Below are 20,562 nucleotides of genomic sequence, written 5' to 3' on the forward strand. Positions count from 1 at the left end.
ACTGGGAGGCCTCGCACAGACTTGAATAGAAATAGGAGAGCGTGCCGGTTGCTCTGCAGAAGTTGGGATGGCAGCCAAGGACTGAGGCTGCTGCAAAGAACAATGTGCTAGGGATGTGATGCCAGGAAACAGGACGGCATATGGGGATGAGACTGTCATACAGCAAGTGTACATTCAGAGTAGTTCCAGCCAGGGCTGCATTACGCAGTGGGTGTGCTCAGAGCCTCTCGGTCCACTGTACTCCCTCCCTGCCCAGCCCACATGAGACCTACAAGGCTTCAGGAAGCAGTGGACAAAGCTCCTGAAGAAGAGCACAGACAGAGAGAGAAAAGGACACCATCCCTCTTTAGTGTGTGAAATAAACCTTTATTTTGGAGCTGTGTTCTGCAGGTGGGAGTTGGCAGGGCTGCAGCACCACGGGATGTGGTGCCCTGCAGGGATCTGGGGAGTCACTGCCATCTGTCAGCATCGGGGACCTCCGCAGGAGGCTGAGTGTAAATCTTCCCATCAGGAAGCTGTGATCCTCGACTTGGGTGTCCGCACTGCATCACACAGCTTGAGGTTCCTTCTTTTTCTGAAGACTACTAATTGCTTTCTTCACCCAAGGTGTGTTTGGTTTTGCACAGACCTTGACCCCGCTCTTTGTCTCAAACCTGCCAAAATGAAAGGTGAAGGTTGGTGGGAAACAGCCATCAGCACTGTCTTGTACTCTTCTTCTCTCCTCCCTTCTCTGCACACCTTTTCTCTTTTCTCTTTGCAGGCACATGGTGCCCTATGAGCAGGCTGTCTGCAGCCGCTAGATCCTGTGCAAATCCTTTGGGAGCCCCTCTAGACTCATGGCCTTATAGCCTTGCCCCATAGAAGTGACCAGAGGGTCGTGTCCTCCTCTGTCTGTGCTGCAGACAGCCACTCTGCCACAAGCCATCCTTTAGATGGAGGCCATGCAGATCTGTCACCAGACGGAGTGGAGGGAAGGCACATACAGTGTCCTAGCAGACAGCACGGTGGTAGGGAAATTGCCAGGACTTACACAATTGCTTTCAGAAGACAGTCACTGGGAGTCTCATAGAAATTCTTCAGTGCTTCCAGCCGGAGTGCAGCTTTTGCGAGTTTGAAACAGCATTCTGAAGGTGCATATGGGGCTGGAGAAGAGAGAGAGAGAGACTGAGAACGCAGGCTTCGGAAAGCAGTCTTTCAGACCTGTCCCCATAAGAATGCTGATGCACACGACGTCCCCCAAATCCTGCAGCTGCCACCTTAAGGAGTGCTGGGTGAGCTCCTCCTGCAGCAGGATGGTGCCCCACCAGCCCCATGCTGAAGCCAGCCAGCCCAGGGTATCCCATCCCAACCAGGAGCCCTCGGGGCTGCCCTGTCCCCGCTGGGCTTCCCCATCCTCCCCAACGGGACATCCCCAACCCTGAGCAGGGCTCTGGCAGCCTCACCTGCGGAGCTGTGCTGGGAGATGCTGAGGAGCAGCAGGAGCAGCAGGAGAGGCTTTGTGCTGAGCATTGCAGCTGTACGTGGGCTCTTCCTTAATGCAGTGCTGCTGTGCCTCTCCTGAGGAGCTCTGTTATCTCGGCAGGGAGCTGTTGCAATTTATCCTCTCTGGCACCTCCCCATTTTTGCTATTTTTCCGATGAATTTCTAGTGAAAGCCCTGTGTGTCTTCTTAGAGCTAGGGGATTTACGTGTCACGTGGCAGCTCTCAGGCTGCAGACAGAGATGATCCCTAGAAAGAAAGGACAAACAGGCCACTTCTCTGTAAGTTGAGTCTGGCCTGTGGGAAAGCCACAAAGCTGGAAGTGAAATTCTCCTCTACGGAAGAGCTTCAAAATTCACTCTCAGTGAATTTTGTGTTGACAAGAAAGGCAATGCTGTGTTTTATGCACAAAGTCTTGGCCTGAGAGCCAGAAAAATGTTAAGGAGAAAGCGTGGATCGACCGGAGTCTTGCTTTTGAACATAAAAAATCCCCCTTCCATAATGCAAGGGTGCAAGAACACCTGGGGGCAGATAAACTCTCCCTTGTAGAGTGGTCTCCGCTGCTCAGTCTGCATCCCATAGCCACAAGCAGAGATCAGAGCGATGCAGGAGCAGCCTCCCCACGTCGGGGTTTCCTGTGCCATGCTCCTTCCAGCTGCCCCACCTCCTCAAAGGAAGCTCATGGCAAGAGATGCTTCTTGTGCCATTGGGACCTAAAGGATGAACTTGCCACTCTTTCAGTGCAGGGATCTGGGCTCGAAGTTTGCCTTTCTGGTGTCCTTTAGGGCCAGAACCTAACAGCAGATTGGAGGTGGACAGCAGATGCAGAGCAGGACACACTCCCACTCTGAGCCCTGGAGCAAGAACCTTTGAGCCCTGAGCATGCAGCCACCAACATGAGGATGCACCCACTTCACCAATCCTCATCCTTCAATATGGAAACAGAGCCACAGGGCACAGGGCACCACATCACTGCCTGTACTCGTATCCTGCTGTGAGCATGCATGTGAGGATGGAGCTTGATGATCTTGGTCCCTTCCAACCCAAGCCGTTCCATGATTCCACCTGTCTGTGCACATCTCCCTGTGCAGAAATCACTTGGAAGGAGAAGATGCTGGATAAAATCTGAACAGCTGTCAGGGGTCTCCAGTTGGCCAGAGCACTGGGGAAACTCTGTCTGCTCCCTTCTTCATTAACAACTCTGCAAAATCACTCAAAGAGCTGAAAACACCCAAACAGCAACATTTTGTCAGGCCATATGTGAAGGACCCTAATAGGGAATCTTGAAAAACCCAGCAACCCTAGGAGCACAAGGTAGGCTGGACTAAAAATAGTGTGTTTCTAAATAGGTCATATAACCCCAAATACAACAGTGCTGTTCCTCCTGGCTTGTGTTCAACCCAGCGACTCAACATCTCCATGGGCTGCAATGAGTTCCCCATGCTACTGATCCCCAGAAGCATCTTTTCATCCTCCCACAGACTTTGTGAGTCCTCCCTTCCCTTCTCAGCCATTTCCCCATCTCTGATGTGCCCCAAGCAAGAAGGAAGCCATTTTGGGGACTGGTAGGTATGACTTTGCTGCAAGCCCATGGCATTTGCCTCAAGCTGGGCTGGAGCTTTCTCAGCCAAATGTGCAAGGGAGGACTGCAGGCACAGGGACACCCACACACGGCTCTGGATGGAGCAAACCTGAGGAAGTAAGCAAAATGAAGCAGGATCTGTGCTTGCTTTTCCGGCACTGCTTCCTCTTCCTCAGGTTTTCAAGTCACCCCTATCATAGTTGAACAATGCACAACTCCCTGGAGATCCCTGATGTTTATTCTTTAGGGGTTTTTTTGGAAGGAAAAGGCTGGTGTTTAATCGTGAACTGAGGGATGCTGGAAAGTCCCGCAGCTGGCTAACATTCCCTTTGAACAGGCAAAAGAGAATTTGCTTGTTTACATGAAAAATAAACAGCATTATCCTAATTAGGTACTACGGAACATGGTTAAGTGGGCAATATTGGTGTTAAGTGTGCAGTTGGACTAGATCTTGGAAGTCTTTTCCAGCTGTGGTGATTCTATGATTCTGCAAAAGGAGGAGGGGAGCTTGGGGACATCTCAGGTGCAAGGTTTGCCAGCACCTGTATCACTGTGGGGAAGGAGTTGGGCATAACAAGCCCAAATGGGGACTCAGCAGATTATTGAGCTGTGCTGGAAAAACACAGTTGGGAGCAGCCATGCAGTTGTCACATTCTCTGTCGCCCCAGCTCTGTTTTGAATCATGACAGCTCCTAGAGACTGGAAAGTTTTAAAGGAGGAAAGCAAAAGTCCCTCCCAAAGCCTGCTTCCTATGGCTGGACACTGGGGACCACCAAGTGCTGAAAGCTGGGGATCCACCAAAGCACATCCTGTGCAGAAAGGCCTGTGTGGTGCCATAAGACACAGAGGCTGCAGGAAGGACGTGTCCAGGAGCCCTTCCCCAGAGGATCATCTGAGCAACTTGCCGGCACCAGCTCTTCCATGTGCCCCAGAAGCCAGGAAGTCACCGCAGCTAGGCAGGAAAATAATCAGGTGATGACAGTTCTCTCAAACTGGGGCAGAAGAGTGACAGAGCTGGAGGGAGGATATGCCTCCAGGATCCCTTCCACAGCCCCTATGATTCTATGACTCTGTGAGCACGCTCCAGGTTAACAAAGAAGAGTGGACGTGGGGTGTGAGGAGGAGCTGCTGCTCCCGATGGACAGAATCTCTGTTTCTGTGTATGACGGAAACAGCGTTTGGTGAGGACTTCAGCCTCCTTTCCAACCCTGACCTTTCTTGAGTTCCTGGAACTGGAACAGCAGTGGAGAACTGTCGTGCCCTTGGTGCCTTCTTGACACCACAGCTGTCCCTAACCAACAGCATCACTGGGTTCTCAGCATCTGGAACATTCAGGAGAAAGAAGAAGTGACTGCACTTGAAGGGTGGTGGGGCTGCAGAGACACAGCTCGGTAGGAGCAGCTCGGCCAACAGCTCCAAGAGAGAATCAAGGATTCCTGACAGAGACTAAAACACAGAGAGAGGTGAGAGACCTCAGAAGGGGTCATGCTCCATTCCGCTAACCCAGCATTAGTGAAGGGGCGGTACATTAGTTTGAGCTGCCCTATGTAAGTGCAGGCTGATGTAATATTTCACAGAAAAACCACAACACCAAGCAGGGACAGGGCTGACATTTCATAAGTCATAGTCCACATCCCAGCACGCACAGTAACTTCGCAGGTAAGGTGATGTCCCACCAGATCTGAGCACAGCAGAGAGCCAGGTGCCAGCAACGGGGGCCACCAACAGCCCCAAATACAGCAAAGTGAGGAATTAGTCCATGTTTCATTTTAGGAGGTATGGAGCAGCAGATCATGGGTCCAGTGACACAGCCACAACACCAAGAGCTCCATCCATCCATCCATCCATCCATCCATCCATCCATCCATCCATCCATCCATCCACCCATCCATCCATCCATCCATTCAGAAGATAAGCTATCTACAGCAAACAGGGTCAGACTAACAATATCAGATCAGTGCTCCTACAAAATACCCAAATCAGGGACTGAAGACCCAACCCTGGGCTTAAATGGGCCTTCTGGCCTTGGTCAGAGAGTGTGGGGTGGGAGACCATCTACTGATCAGACTGGTCAGGGTGAGTATGGCCAACGTGTACCTTCAAGGGCTGCCACCGTACCACCTGATGGATCCTGTTGGGGAGATGAAGGAATGGAACCATTCAGATGCTGCCCTGTGGCTCCATGCCCTTAGTCCCCAGACTGCCCTATCCCAGTGCCAGCCACATCCACTCAGTGCATGGGAAGTGATTTATCACTGGGCAGTGATTTATCACTGTCTGCCTACGAACTCATTCATTTATGCAGCCTCTCTCTTGTCTAATAACAGAAGAGGAAAAAAAACATTCTTTCTACAGAGCTTTTTACCCTTAAAATGACCTTCCTGGCCTGGTGATTCATCAGAGGAAGTTCTGGAGGATGTTCCCCACGCGCCGCTGCTGGCGGTGCAGCAGTGTGGGGCAGGATGCAGGAGCAGCCCTGGCCTAGGGGACATCCTAGCCAGCCCTGGTGTGAACCTCCTGAGGACAGTGGTTTTTAACATAAGAACTTTATTATCGTTACTACTACAAAAATACAATATAAATCCCATTTGCATACATTCATATAGACTCAATACACAAACGAATCAAAGCTGACAGTAGTCACTGCACTGCAGAACAGAAGGACCCTCCTGGAGCCTGTCCCCCACAATCAGGGCTCCTGTCTGCCATGGGTTGGGATCTGCCCCAGTCACAGCCTCAGAAAACCTGCCCAAAGACAGCGTGCCAGCACTGTGCCCTGGGAAAGGAGCAGGGATGGGATGAGCAGAGCTAGTCTGGATGGAGGAAGGCTATGGTAAAGCATTTGGCAGCTCCATTTGCTGTAGTGCCTGGACCTGCATGGGGCCCTGCTCCCACGGACATGAGCAAGCCAGCCAATCCCAGCAAGACAACAGACACAGTGCAGTGTTTTCCAGTGTTCCCAGCATTGCACACGCTCTGTGATGCTCCACTAGCAAGGTGACGTGCATTCACATTGCTGCAAAACTTTACTGCAAAAATAGTTGTTTCTGATATTTCATACAAAAGAGCTTTAGTGCACCACAAACTGCAAGGCTGTGAACCCCAAGGGTGGGTGGGAGGTGCTGCTGGCAGCGCCTGCAGGTGGATCAGCTCCAGGTGGTGTTACAGGGCTGGAGTTGCACAACTGCTAAACACGGGTGGGTTTCACCCCAGATTCCTGGCTGCAATCCATCCTCTCTCCCTCCCATACCTGCAAAGCCCTGGATGGATCTGTCTCAAGCCAAGAAATAAGAGGCTGAGTGATAACAGAAAACAGCACTGCAGTCATCCTCCCACCTCCAGGGCTGGGTGGATGCCCTGTGGATCCGACAGACCAGCTTTCTTCTAGCTGGCCTTTACACCTGGCTCATGCTTCTGGCTTTGATTGTCTTGCTTATTACATTTTTGCTTTCTTTTTCTATTTATAGTTTGGGGTCTGATCCACTGAGAGTGGTTGGAGGGGAATCTTTGATATGTAACCTCACTATGAACCTTGTATGTAGCTCTACCTGCAAGGCATGCTGTCGAGGAGACCTTTACATACTCAGGCCAAAAGTCATATTGGATTAAGAGTTAAATGAGGGCTTTCAGGAGCTGGCCATGGATAAAAGATATAGCTTACATACAGCAGTATCTAGATGTGTGAAAATGAGAATCAACTTAGGTTAAAAAAACCCTCCTTTGGTACTGCAACAGTGCCTGCATAGCCTGCTGGTATATACAGGTGCATTATATCTAATATCTGAAAGCTGGACGACCTCTGCTGGCTCTAGCCATTAAATACCCAATTAACTGGGGTGTTTAATCAGCCCAAGGAGAGCCAGCACCCAGCTTACTGCCAGCATCAGTTTAGGTCTGACAGAGCAGCGAACTGAAGTGCAAAGAAAGAAGCAACTGAAAGTCTGTAAGTGCAGACTCAGTGCTTTGGTGTTGGGATTGCTCACAGTGGCAGAGCCCAATTCCAGCAGGGTGAGAGGGTGGGTACAAAACTGCTCAGATGGATGATGATGAAATGTGGGAAAATCCCCAACATTCGCTTCTGCCCACCACTTGGCAAGCAGCCCCCACTAGAGCAACATCCTTTCTACTGAACGGTGCCAGAGAAAGGAACCATCCCATCTGGTCCTAAAATGTTGCCATTGGCCAATGGGAACCTAGGGTATCTTTTTTTTTTTAACACTCTGCTCTGAGAAAATTCTCAGCTTTCTTAGGAACTGCTTTGTACTGGTCACCAGTCCAGCAGATGCTTAGCTTTCCTGCAGCAGCACTCTGGTTCTAGGCCAAAAATGTCCATGCCATACAGCATTCAGATCACTTCCATTGGATAGACACTGTCGTGGTGTCCCTCCTTCAGGTAGAGCAAGCCTTCGACAATTTCTCTTGATGCTGTTTCTGATCTCATTCTAAATTTTATATATAGCAATACAGCTGCAATACAAGCAATCAGGCCACTTGCCACGGCGACAATGATTACGAAGTACATTTGGGACTCTGACAAAGAGCTGAGTGTAGGTGGGTCACTTGGGCTTCTGGTAGCCTGTGCTCTGGCTTGGCCTGAGAACATCTGAGTGGTGAAAACTAAGATATCTGGAGGACCTTGCTTTCCTAAGGGCAATAAATGATCAAATGTCCCAGTATCAAATGCAGAGGAACTGAAATTTTTGTTGGCATGAACATGAAGACTTTTGTCTATGGCGGTTGTGGGCTTTAGGGTAGGAACTGGAGCAGCCTCTGGTGTGGATGGGACCATGCCGACCTCTGTGCGCTTCAGGGTGGAAGGGAGAGCTGAAGTAAAACTCCTCGAAGTAGTGTCTGATGTGCTGCCTCTTGCGCTGACTGGGTCCAGGGGGTCGTTTGTAGGAAGACCAGGGTGGTGCAGTCCTTTGGAAATGGATGCAGGGTCTGAGTTGGAGGTAGAAGTCGTGCCTTGGGCATCACCCGCAGCATTTGCAGCATATCCTACAGGTTCTTCTGTGCTGTCAGAGCCATGCGCAGGAGCTGTGGGGTATGGGGTGGGTTGGCCAAGGGCTACTGTGTCAGCTGTTGAATGCACAGATGTGAAGGATTCTCTGTTTGCTTCTGAAATGACTTCAGGGTGCGTAGCAACTCCCGATGTCACAGGGGATGGCCCTGCAGAGAAATGCGTGGCGTTCTGCATGCCTGGGGTGGATTTGCTGGTCACCTCTGTGCTGGCAGCAGGGATGGGTGCTCTCTCTGAAGTTGCAGAGGCAGCAGTAGCTGGAGGTGGAGCTGGGACTTGGAGACTGGTGTGCTTGTGGAAGGTGCCAGGCTCTTCGGGCACTGCTGCTGCGGGGGAGGTGGCAGCCCGTGGAAGTGGGGATGCTGCCAGGGCCTTTTCCTGGTCCAGTTTCCACATGATCTTCTTCACCCACTCTTCATGTGGATTTGCACAAATTTCTCTGAGCTTCTTAGTAGTAAATCTGAAATGAACATAAAAGGAGATCACTCATTAGGTAAGGATAACAGTGCCTTATGTTATCAGGATGGTACAGAAAGCACTGGGGCAGGAATGCTGAGCAATGCTGACTCTAATGAGCCCCTTCCATCAAGCTGGATGGATTGTTTATTTCTGGGAAAGGCAGGTGCCTCAGATCCCATGTGGATCAGCAAAAGCTGAACATGACTCAGATGTGAAAGGCTTTAAATCACAGTCACCACTGGCTCTGCTTCCAGCAGCTCCTTGCTCTCAAGCAAGGATATCTGATGGCAGTGTTTATATTTACTCAGTTGGGGACGGAACACATCGAGGCACACAGACAGAGGCTGCTTACATGACGGCATCCTTGGTGCACTGGGGTTCGGTCTTGCGGTAGCTCTTTATCAGCCTCTCATCTATGGCACGGTGGAAAGAGCTACACCATTTTGAACACTTCAGAGGTGCTTTGGGTTGCCCTGAAATACAACATTCGACATATTAAACACTGGCTTTTTATTAGGCACAATAAACACTGGATTTGATTATTCTTTATCCTTCTCTAGGGAAAAGGAGTCTGAAGCTTGCCATGGAAGCTTCCAATCCCCGATAAAATGAGACATATTGATCCCATAAAAGCCATGATTGGTCATATGACAGCTGGGAAAAAAAAAAGGAAAAAAGCAAACTGTGAGGCTCTTGGAACGCCATTGCAGCTTGCCCAGAGTTGGGAGCTAATGGGACCTTTCCCTTTTGGTGAAGTGACAGGAGCACATTTGGAGCCCAGAAGGTTCATTTCTCCACCCCGCAGCAACCTGCTCTATCACTCAGAGGCTCTCAGTGCAGGTCAGAGGGCAGAACGATTGTCCTATTCTTATCTGGATTACTCACATCTCTTTCCGCTGTGGGGCGTCCCCTCCTAGCAAGCATCCTGCAGCTCTGAGTGCTGCTGTAAAGAAAAGCTGCAGAGAAAGAGTGCTTTGACAAAGCTACGTTGCTCCCACAGCCTTTATCCGTGTGGGGAAACCACCCCAGCAGCCCAGCTTCAAAGCCACAGCACTTTCACCAAACATCTGCTTTCTATTTCCACAGGAAAATACAGTTTTCATTTGGCCAAGCGTAAAAACATCCTCCCCTTGTCTGACATAGGGGTGAAGGCAGTCACACCACTGGGGAGAACGCAGCCATGCCAAGAACAGGCGCCTGCCAAGTGAGTGGACATTGCACAATGCAGCGAGATGTTTCTGCTCTCATGGGGGAACCAGGCTTAGAAACAAACACAGAACCTCGTTTATCCTGCAAAGAGAAAAACTGGAGTTTGGTTCAGCTCTCATGGTCTCTATAAAACGTCGTCCGTTGATTTCTAATGGATTTGGTGAATTTAGTGAAGTTCAGTTGGGAATGACCTGGTGTGAGAAGCAGCACTGCCCCAGGAACGGCCCTAGTTCTTCTGGATGTAAAGAAATCACGAGCAAACGCTCCTGTTGCCCATTTCAACCTCTACACCTCTGCAGTGCTAAAGCAAAGCCCTCTGTTCAGCCTGTAACATTTTCCGTGGCACCTTAAGGTCAAGAATGCCTGCTCCCTGAGCCCGCAGGAATGACCAAATTCCCAGATAAGTCTCATTACCCATGGCACACACTGCTGCTGGCTTCTGCTTTCAGAGCTCCATTTAATGAATCACAAAGGTTGGAAAAGACCTCTCAGTTCCCTAAGTCCGACCCCACCCCGCCGTGCCCACTGCCCACCGTCCCTCAGTGCCACATCCCCACGGCTCTGGGACACCTCCATGGATGGGGACTCCTCCACCTCCCAGGGCAGCTGTGCCACAGCCTGACCAATGATGCACGAGGGCCTGATCCATCCTCACTTGTTTAGATCCACTTCTGACCTGGATCAGCCCTGGAGAACCTGCCTGAAGGGCTGAGGAGAGGATGGAGCTCCATGGCCAGCTGCTCTCCTGGCTGTCCTTGTTCCTCCCATCTGGTGGCACTGGGGCACACACCTCAATAAGGGCTTTGCCTCTTTCTGTGTACATCCCTTTGACCTGGGCAAAGTCTAGTTTTGCTGGCACTGCCAAGAAGCCTCCCGGCAATCCGCCTTGCTCTGTTTGTACAGCAATCACTGCTCTGCACGTAGACAACTTACACTGAGACCAAGCAGGAAAAACCGTGCCCATCTCCTCTCAGTCCTCCAACACCCCTCTGCACGCCAGGATCTTCACACGGCCAACAGGAGAGCTCCCAACCTGTGCAAGCACGGCCACACATACGTGAGCATCCTCAAGGCCAGTGCAGACAGACGGACGGACTGACAGACTACCATCCTCAGGCAGGATGCTGCCCCAATGGCACGTCCCTGGGGCTCTGCACTACTGCAGACCATCAGAAATGACAAAAGCCATCAGCAGGGCCACACAGGCTTCCTTGCAGCAAGGCCGTGTGCTCCCCAACAGCTTCCTACCCAGCCTGTTCCTGCCGCAGGATTTCCCAAGCCAAGGAAGGCGTGAGGTTCCTTCATGCCTGTAACCTGATCTTCCCTGCTGTGTACAATCCTCTGGCCCCTTGCACTAACATCCAACTCCCCGGTCCCCTAAATAAAGTCAGAATCCCTCACACGGAGCCGCAGATCCCCCCGTGAAACCACAGATCCCTGCATGAAACCACAGATCCCTTTCTGAAGCCACAGACCCTTCCATGAAACCACAGAACCCTGAGTGAAGCCGCAGACCCCTCCCTCCTCTCGTGGGGAGCCCAAGACTTGGACTCAGAGCTCTCACCTCCAGCCATAGCTGCCAGGAACAAGACCCTCAGGATCTGGAGAGAAGCAACCCTCATGTTCCCTGTCAGCAGCAGGAGGGCTACACGGAGAAGGACGATGGGTGCTAAGTTTCACTCCTGGATGCCTATAGCATCCTCCGGAGCAATGCAGCTGCAGCAGCTCATTCCAGGAGTGCGAAGACCTGACGGGACTCCAGCTGCTATTTACGGACTCCAGCTCCTCCACACACGTGACGACAGGCAGGAGGCGGAGGAAGAAGCCAGGCAGGGAAGGAATACTGCTTGTGCTGTGGAATGGGACAGCTGCTGGAATTCCCCGCTGAGATGACGCCTTCTCGCAGTTTTTCAGCTCCTTGGCAAGGGCTGCTTCCATGGCTCTCACCCACTGCCCATAGGCTTGCAGAGCCAAGGCCAACCTGCAGCTCCCCAGTGCTTGTAAAGCTCACGTTATTCACTCTGAAGACAAAAACAGACCTTCCTTTTCAGCAGCAGCATCAGTTGTTGGGTCAAAAAGTGCCGTGTTTGCTAACTGCTTTCACAATTCATCAGCTAATCTGATGAGCCAGACTGCCTCCTGGGAGACAGGAGTGGCCAAAGCTGCAACAGAAAGGCTCTGCCTCCCCAGGGTCTATTTAATCCAAAGCACACTGCCTGCCGTGTGCTCGTCCATACAGCCCTAAGCTTTGGTAGAGTGCAAGCTATCAGCCATCGGGGTCTTGCTGAGAGTCTGCAAGCACCAAGAGTGGCCAGGGGCTTCCCAGCACCAGGTCCGGTGTAGACATGCCAGCACTGCGCTCACATCCTGCACCTTTGCTTTCTCTTTCATATCAAATCCCAGATGAATGTGAAATGTTTTTTTTTCTCCTGCCAGCTTGCACAGCTGAAAAATGAAGATAAGATTACGATTCAGACTTCTTAAAAAGCCCTTCACAGAGATTTCTCAGGGCTGACGATAGTCTGGCTCTCCTGCTATGGGAAATTCCAATCATTTCAGTTAAGGATTTTATTCCAGAACAGAGTAAAACCCCCCAAAGTTTCCATAAAAAGAATTGTTAAAACTTTTGGTGAGAAATTCCAGCCTCCAAAATTAGCCTTGTTTATACTGTAATGGACAAGCATATTCCAAGCGTATGTGCATTCAATTAATCCTGGAGTTAATCTGTTTGATGCTGGCAGAGCAGAACATGCCCTGTTTGCCAGGTTACTGCCCTAGCTGTGTTTCTCAGCCTTATGGGAAACTTTTATTCTGGGAAATGGCATTGCCTGAGGCTGCTTCTGCTGCACAGGTATTACCCTCAGCAGTGGGTAAAACCAAGGAGAGGCTCCAGGAGCTGCTGGAGCCCAGGAGGTATTTCTATGGGAAGCAGTGACAAACGACAGGCTTTGCCCTGATCTGATGGCTAAGGGTCTCAGGATGATTTTAGTTATGATGGAAATTGCCTGTCCAAGTTTGATTACCATTACTTGTTTTAGTTTTGCTTTACTTTATGGCAACAGCAAGTGGATATCCAGTGTGGGCAGTGTCCAGTTGTGAGCACGGAATGCAGTGCTCAAGCAATAGAGCACAATCCTGCAAGCCACATAAAGGCAGCTTCCAGAAATCAGGCAGCTTCCAGGAAAACCAAGGATACAAGACCTGAGCAGCTGCACTATAAAAATGTATGGAAATGAAACCAAATAGACGAGGACTGAGGAGAAAGAAAGCCCACTGGGAACAGCATGTCTTTCCACTGCCAGCTGCAGCTCATCACAGCCATTTCTTCCTTCGGGTGATTGGAAGGAGACTTGCTTGGGTCACCCCTAGCAGGCAGGGGCACATGGAAAAGGTTGCAGAACACCCTCAGCACATTTGCTGGTGATCCAAAATGGCTGACTCACCACAAGGCTGTGCAGCCATTCAACACGAGCAGGACAGGTTCCTCTCTGCCTGGTCTGATGGGGTTCAGTGTGAGCAAGCAGAAGGTCCTGCACCTGGGGAGAATCACAGAGTCATCAAGGCTGGAAAAGACCTCTAAGATCATCCAGTCCAACCATCCACCTACCACCAATACTGCCACTAAACCACATCACTCAGTGCCAGGTCTGCACAGTTCTTGACCACCCCAAGGCACAGCGACTCCTTCACCTCCCTGGGCAGCTGTGCCAGTGCCTGACTGCTCTTCTGAGAAGTTCTTCCTACTATCCAGCCTGAACCAGAGGAATACCCACATGCATCAATATGGGTTAGGGGGTGATCTGTTCAAAAGGAGCTCTGCAGAGAAGAATCTGGGTGTCCCGGTGGCCAGCAGTGTGCCTTTGTGGCCAAGAAAGCCAATGGCATCCTAGGGTGCATCAAGAAAAGAGTGACCAGCAGGGCAAGGGAAGGCCTTGTTCTTTTGTTCTTTGTTTATGACTACGAAGGCAGATGAAAAAAGGAGAACCAGATCCCAACCTCATGTGGGACAAAGGCTATCAAGACTGACATGATTGCCCCCAGAACAGCTGGTATCAGCCTTCTGCAAACAGCATCTGCCCTCAGCATACAGCACAAGCTGGGACTGGCACCACAGGTCTGTGCTGCACAAGGCTACAAGCCAGCAACCTGGAGCACCCAAAGGTGCTGTCAGCTCGGGTGGCTGCCAGGGCCATTCATCTTGGAGAAGAGGAGGAAGGTCCTTAATCTGATCTGAAACACAGCCAAGGAGAAGCCACAAACACACATGCACTGCTGAGTACAGACAAAGGGATCGTGCACGGTGCCCCAGCACTCACCATCCACTGCAGCTTTGCCTCAGTTGTTCACAAACAAATGCTGGAGCTGAGCGTAGGCCCGAGGATCTCAGCAGCCCATGGAAGGGATGAGTCATGCAGGGGATTTACCACAAACACACAAAGCACCGCGACCCTACAAAAGCGACAGGCAAAAGAACATCCAAAGAGAACAAGAACTGCGTCCAAAACAAACAGGAAATGATTGAAGAATACCATCTTTCTCCTTTAGGCTGTTCCATGGTGGAAATTCAGGCTCCTTAGCTACTCTTGGTACTGCCTGTTTCTGTCACAGGTTTGTGTTCTTGGAAATCAGGAGGAATGGGACAAGAGTGAAGACAGGTAACCCGAAAGGCTGTACGTAATCTGGGAAAGAGCCCAGTGCTGATGATTTGATGATTCCCAGTGCACCATCCATCCAGGAGCTCCCAACACCTCCAGGACGACTCTTCTAAGTTGAACCAGAGCAGGGAGGCCCAGCACCTCTGGTAGCAGGTATCAACAGCATCCTTTGCAGTTCATGGTGCCACATTCCCCATCTATGTCCTAGAAACTTGCTGGAGAGCTGAACACAGCTTCTGGGAAGATTCTTAATGCTGCAGAGGAGACAGCCCACAAAAAGACACTGATCCAGAGGTGAGGTGACTCCCCAGTCCTCCATCAGAAACTGATATAGATGTTTTTCCATAACACTCCTTAACAAAACAGATTCACTGTCACTGCAGCATTCTGTCATAGAATTATAGAACCATTAGGGTTGGAAAAGACGTCTAAGATCATCAAGTCTAACCATGAACCCATCACCACCATGCCTACTAATGATATCCCCCAGAGTTGGTTTGCACAGGGATAGTTTAGGTCCTCCTCCCTACATAAATAGCAGCCCTTTGCACTGCATTGCCCAGACACGTTCCACGAGCACTTTGTGCTTTAATGAGCCCATTGAAGTCCTCAATCTGGAGAGACCACAGTAGTTTTCTTGGTGCTGTCACAGCACTGGGTGTCCCCAGAACTGACCCCACAGCCTCCCAACTCTTGGCCAAGGCAACTCAGGGAATGGCTCCTTAGGGCCAAAGGCGCCTCTTGTTGTGGAGATACCCTCAGTCTATGCCTGACGTAGAGCTCTTGAGCCATTACTGTAATATTTGAGAGCTGAATCCAGAAAGTGCTTGGCACTGCACAGCTGACTTCTTTCACATTAAAGGAGGCAGCAGGAAATGAGGAACAGCTGCTGGGGCTGTCTGTGCTCAGCATCTTTGCAGAGCAGCTCCTCTTTGGGAAGTGTCTATTATTGCAGCGGCTGTGTTTTTAAGGAATTGCTTTCCTTAGAAAAAGGCCGTTTCAAAATTAGCAGAGAACACCACAGGAACCTTCATTTCTCCGAACACGACGACTTCCTCCTTCCTTGTGATGGAGAGTAATTCTGGATAGTGGCACACTTTGCAAAGTGCTGATGCTGTTTTATTCCTGTGCCCAACGCTTACGAGTGCTTCCCCAAGGGCACGTGGGAGCCCCCTCCTCACCTCAGCCCATTTCCCTGCAAAAGGTGCTGAGGTGCCCAGCAGGGACTGCCTGCACTGCCCGTGCAGAGCGATGCACTCATGTTCTTCCCAAACAGAAGAGCCTCTTGTCTCCAGCAGAGCGACGCAACAAGCTGTTCCCTGCTGTAGAAGATGAGAAAAGCTCTTCTGAGGTTATGTGGCTTGATGGCATAGGTTAAAACAAAAGGCTGTTTTTCCAGCGAGGGAAGCGATGCGTGGACTTAGCTGGGACTTGCCTGAGCAGATCAGGGTCTGCCTCCTGCTGGGCCCATTGAGAAGCCTTGAGATCCCCTGATGTCGCAATCCTTCTGTCTAGCTGCAGGGCACAAAGGCAGTGTTTCTGCAGAGCTGGCATTAAGGAAGTATCACGTTATCTCCAAAACAGTAGTCTTTCCCCACTGCCCTGCAGCCAAGAGAGGGGCAGCTGATGGTGGGCACCCCAGGAGCTTCTGCACATCTCAGCAGAGCACAGCTGCTGCAGGAGCCAGGATTGCCCCAGCCACAGGAGAATGGCTGTGAGACATCCCAGGATGGGACAGGGGGGTCTCCTCTCCTTGAAAAAGGGTCCTGTAAGGTGGAAACGGGTAGGTGGGGAGCAGGAGATCACCATGATGTGGTTGTTTCACCTCTATGGGAGAGGCGTGGGCCCTCCACGTGGTGACTTCCCTCTTCTCCAACCAACTTGTTGCTGCCAGCCCAAGAAAGGAGATTAGCAGAAACACTTTTCATTGCCTTCTCGGAAAGGCTCCCTCCCTCCCCTTTGTCTTCTTAGGGCAGCAGGCCAGGTGCCTTCAGCAGCAGCTGCGGGGACCGGTTGGACAGGAGCTCACCGTTAAACTGGTTAAACTGTCACGGCAGAGACATCCAGAAACCCTCTGTCCATTAGCAGCGCTGCTGGGGCTGACAGAATATTGCAAGGGTTTGGGGGCTGGCATTGTCTGCTCTCCCGAGCTCTGCCTCCACCAGCATCCCTACAGCTCATTCTCTTAACCCTTTTCCAGGCTTGCTGGCTCTCCCTGTCGCCCATCCCATCCTTTCTGCACCTCACTTGATTAAAACAGAGCAGCTCCCACTCTATTTTCACCAAGAGCCTCCATACTCCTTCCAGGCTTCCACTAATTGATGTACTCCCCCATCAGCTTATTTAGAGGACTGCTAGCTCCCTGGGAGCATGCTTGGCTATAGCCAAACTCTCTGTAACCATCAGACCCTTCTGTCACAAGAGCTCCTTAGGCCTCCAAGCAGCTGGAGTGGATGTTTGTCGTGTATTTAAGTGCAGTGCAATGGACTCACTGCCTAGGAGAGCAGCGGGTGCTGGCTGTTAACACCGTGGTGGTGGTTGGGGACAGTTAATAAGCGTTGCTGGGGCTGAAGGCAGGGGCCGTTCCGTTCCTGGGCTGTGCAACTCATGGTAACACTGAGGATGCAGCAGGTGAGAATCAAAGCAAGCAGTGATGAGGAATGTCTATGCTATTTGGGCAGTACATCCTGAAACAGAGCCGATTGCATTGCGCACTGAACTGGGCTCGCGACCAGCAGCATTCTTGCTTCTACCTGTGTACCAGAACAAACAGCCTGCTGCCAGAGCCGCCTTGTCTGTGCTGCTTCCTGCTGAGCTGGGCTGCAAGAGCTCTCCCTGCGCCGTGCTCCCCCCACGCTGCTGGATGCAGCACCCTGGGACAGATGGGACAGGCAATCGAGTGCACCAGCAGAGGCGAACAACCGCTACCAGCAGCAGCGAACCCCGCTTTGTGCAGGCAGCGGGGCCAGCAGTCCCCAGCCACCCCTTGGGAGCAAAGGCTGCTGACTACAAAGGATGCGAGGCGCCCCCTGGGCGCTCACACCGGGTTCTGACGCGAAACCCAACTTCGAGCTGCCCGCCTGGCCCCAGTGTGACGCGGAGACAAAGCGGAGACAGCTGGCATCTGCGCGTGCGTAGTGCGCGGGGCTTTGCGTTGTGTAGCGCCATGTAGGGGCCGCGTATAACGCTGTCAGGATGGCCGAGCGGTCTAAGGCGCTGCGTTCAGGTCGCAGTCTCCCCTGGAGGCGTGGGTTCGAATCCCACTTCTGACAAGTGATAATGTTTTGCGCTGGGCGCCTCGCGTTTTTATCGCGTTGTTTCTCTGCGCCTTTCCCGCGTTTCTCTCACAGCGGCGCTAAAAGAGCAGGCGGGAGCCGCCCGCCGCAAAAGGCGAACGCTGTCAGAAGTGGGATTCGAACCCACGCCTCCAGGGGAGACTGCGACCTGAACGCAGCGCCTTAGACCGCTCGGCCATCCTGACCCGCCGGCCAAGCCGCCGCCATTAGGTTTCTTGACGTATCCGTGCGACGCGGCGCCGCCCCGACGGGGCGGACCGGGCTGCGGGGGGAGCTTCCCCGTGGGCCGCCCCGCCGGCAGCGCTGAGGGCGGCCCGAGCCGAGCGCTCGCGGCATGGCAGGGCTGCCCGGAGCCGCGGGGACACGGAGCAGCTCCCCGGGAGTCGCTGCCGCCACTCTGCCCGCCCCGCGCCTCGACGAAGCGTTCTTGTGCTCGCCGCTCGGGGGGCTGATGGGTGCCCAGGCTGTGAGTAGCGGGGTGAAGGGGAGCGAGACGCTTGTGGGGGGAACCGACGGGGCTGTGACTTCCTTGCAGCAGCACCTGTGTGGCTCTCTGCTCCAGATTTAGGCTCCTATGCAAGGCTGGGACACGGGGAGGGCAGTGAGAGGGGTGGCAGAGGGAAACGGATGGAGCTGATAGCAGGATTGCTCCCCAGTGCTCCTCTTCAGGGGCTCCTGCTCTAATTCCTCCTGCTGCCACAGCACAGCGGGGCTTTCCCTATCCCCATTTCTCCCAAACGAGGGTTAAAAATAGATGCAAAAGAAAAGATGGCATTGTCCGGACTGAAACAACAGCAGCTGAGCAGCAGGAGCATGTGTGCAGCAGGACAAAGGCCACTATGTCCCCTGCACGACAATGAGGAATGCAGACATCACAGCTCCTCCACTCCTAGCTGAGCTCATGGGAGAGCCGTGGGTGCAGCCCCAGCGGTGCCGGGATGAGGATGGGGTGGTGAGACCTCCCCAGAGCACTGCGGCCAGCAGTGAGTCCTCAGTGAAGGAGAGACGTGGATCTGTTGGAGTACTTCCAGAGAAGGGGCACAAAAATGACCTGAGGGATGGAGATCCTACTCTATAAGGGCAGGCTGAGAGCTGGGGCTGTGCAGCATGGAGAGAAGGCTCTGGGGAGTCCTGAGCAGCCTTTCAGTATCTAAAAGGGTGGCCGTAAAAAAGAAGGGCACAGACTCTTTTAGCAGGGTCTGTTGCAATGGGAACAAGGGGAAGGGGTTTCAGGCTACAAGAGGGGAGATTTAGACCTCCCCCCTGCCCTTCCTGCAGGTGCTCGGCCTCCTGGTGTGGGCTCTCCTTGCTGACACCACCTACCACCTCCATGCAGCGTATGGCTGGGTGCTGTTTGTGTCCATCTTCCTCTGGGTAGCGACAGTCCTGCTCTTTGTGATGTACCTCCTGCAGCTCCCCATGAAGTTCTACATGGTCCCCTGGCCCCTCATGGTATGTACGCTGGGTTTGCTCCCAGGGTAAGGGGCTGGGCCCTTTTCCTGTGGTTCTCCTAGGAAAAGGGGAGGAATATGGTGTCAGTCCAGCTAGGTGACTGGAGAGCCAGAAGCCCATCTCCACCCCCATGCATCAGTAGCACCAGGTGGCACCATGCTGTGACACCAGGTGGGGAACCTCCATGTGGCCCAGCTATTGTACCAAAATGTGTTAGCATGTGCCCTTGGGGCTCCCTAGTAATAGAACCTTGAAAACGAGTACAACTGATGAGAAAAGAGCTCTCAGATCCCCCAGTCTGACCCCAAGCCACCCCCACTGTGCCCACTGACCATGTCCCTCAGTGCCACATCTCCACATTTCTTGAACACCTCCATAGATGGTGACTCCACCACTTCCCTGGTTTGTCAGCTTTCTGCTCATCCTTGTTTTTGCCTATGGTAGAGTGCACTCATACCTGGGGACAGCCTTGAGCGAACCTTTACACCAGGCTGGCACTCAAGTCTTTTGCTTTTAGAAGAGCCCTACACAACTGCCCCAAGAGGGGGGCTGCTGGGTGCAAAGCACAGCCCAGATCTCCTCACCTCCTCTTTGCCCTCTTCAGCTGATGATCTTCAACGCAGTGGCAACCGTTCTGTACATCGCTGCCTTTGTCACATGCTCAGCAGCCGTGCGTCCCACCTCGTGGCGCCAGTGGGATTACAACAGGAGAGCTGCCGCCTCCGTAAGTACGGGCGTATGGGCCGTGGCTGAGCTTCTAGGACTGCGTGCTCACGCTCCACTCTGCTCCTCTTCCAGTTCTTCGCCGGCCTCGTGATGCTCACCTATGGGGCGAGCACCTTCTTCAGCTTCCGTGCCTGGAAAGGACTGGGCAGCAACGCAGCCACCAGCCAGGCGGCCAGCCATGCTTGAGGCCGCCATCGTTGCCGCTGTCCATGGTGCTGCAGTCCCATCCGTCAGCGCTCTGCTCTCGGGTGACTGCGAGATGCTGAGGGCTCACCGAGGTTGAAGCTCCTGGTGGTCCTCACACGGTGCACAGGAGCCAGCTGCTCACTGGAACACTTGTAGCGAGGAGGCTCACCACGTTGGGTGCACTCCAGTACTAACATTCACTAAACCAAGCCCGCGTGGCTGCCTGTGGTCGTGCACAGATGCGGTGTAAATAATTGCAATTAACTTCTGTCAGTGGGGTCAGAGCTGGAGGATGAAGTCTAAACTGTAGGGCTCATAAGAAGTCTAAACTGTTATCACACTGATCTTCAAAATAAAAAAGTCAAAGCACGGTTTTATGCTTGAAATAAATATCTTCCTAAATCCAACATTCATCCAACCGTTTGTTCCACCACCACTGCTGTCAACAAATTCAGCTTTTGTTCTCTGGGGATGTGGGTGGGCATTTGCCAGACTGAG

General features: G+C 52.4%; 3 protein-coding genes and 2 non-coding genes across 9 annotated transcripts; 2 read left to right on the plus strand and 3 right to left on the minus strand.

Annotated features, from left to right (window-relative positions):
* Positions 1–345: 345 nt before the first annotated feature.
* Positions 346–1,697, minus strand: CCL17 (C-C motif chemokine ligand 17). Its single transcript, XM_010717858.4, has 3 exons — positions 1,443–1,697; positions 1,031–1,142; positions 346–653 (listed from the first exon to the last, which is right to left on the minus strand). Exons 1-3 carry the CDS (start codon positions 1,507–1,509, stop codon positions 548–550), a joined length of 285 nt encoding a protein of 94 aa, XP_010716160.2. The 5' UTR covers positions 1,510–1,697; the 3' UTR covers positions 346–547.
* Positions 1,698–5,591: 3,894 nt separating this feature from the next.
* CX3CL1 (C-X3-C motif chemokine ligand 1) lies at positions 5,592–11,895 on the minus strand. Of its 4 annotated transcripts, none has more exons than XM_003209683.5 (3): positions 11,314–11,895; positions 8,893–9,013; positions 5,592–8,541 (listed from the first exon to the last, which is right to left on the minus strand). In XM_003209683.5, exons 1-3 carry the CDS (start codon positions 11,369–11,371, stop codon positions 7,407–7,409), a joined length of 1,314 nt encoding a protein of 437 aa, XP_003209731.1. In that variant the 5' UTR covers positions 11,372–11,895; the 3' UTR covers positions 5,592–7,406. The 4 variants fall into 4 exon arrangements, with proteins under 4 accessions (XP_003209731.1, XP_085091508.1, XP_085091509.1 ...); XM_085235382.1 differs by lacking the exon at positions 11,314–11,895 and adding an exon at positions 10,683–11,287; XM_085235383.1 differs by lacking the exon at positions 11,314–11,895 and adding an exon at positions 10,450–10,649.
* Positions 11,896–16,916: 5,021 nt separating this feature from the next.
* On the plus strand, positions 16,917–20,471 carry PLLP (plasmolipin). Of its 2 annotated transcripts, none has more exons than XM_085235385.1 (4): positions 16,917–17,534; positions 18,979–19,152; positions 19,757–19,876; positions 19,951–20,471. In XM_085235385.1, the coding sequence occupies exons 1-4, from the start codon at positions 17,058–17,060 to the stop codon at positions 20,062–20,064; spliced, it is 885 nt and encodes a 294-aa protein (XP_085091511.1). In that variant the 5' UTR covers positions 16,917–17,057; the 3' UTR covers positions 20,065–20,471. The 2 variants fall into 2 exon arrangements, with proteins under 2 accessions (XP_085091511.1, XP_003209732.2); XM_003209684.5 differs by lacking the exon at positions 16,917–17,534 and adding an exon at positions 17,865–18,166.
* TRNAL-CAG (transfer RNA leucine (anticodon CAG)) lies at positions 17,594–17,676 on the plus strand. The gene has a single exon. It is a non-coding gene; the product is annotated as a tRNA-Leu (tRNA).
* TRNAL-CAG (transfer RNA leucine (anticodon CAG)) lies at positions 17,803–17,885 on the minus strand. The gene has a single exon. It is a non-coding gene; the product is annotated as a tRNA-Leu (tRNA).
* Positions 20,472–20,562: the final 91 nt, after the last annotated feature.

This window comes from Meleagris gallopavo, chromosome 13, assembly GCF_905368555.1.
Source record: "Meleagris gallopavo chromosome 13, MGAL_WU_HG_1.1, whole genome shotgun sequence".
Lineage (NCBI taxonomy): Eukaryota > Metazoa > Chordata > Aves > Galliformes > Phasianidae > Meleagris > Meleagris gallopavo.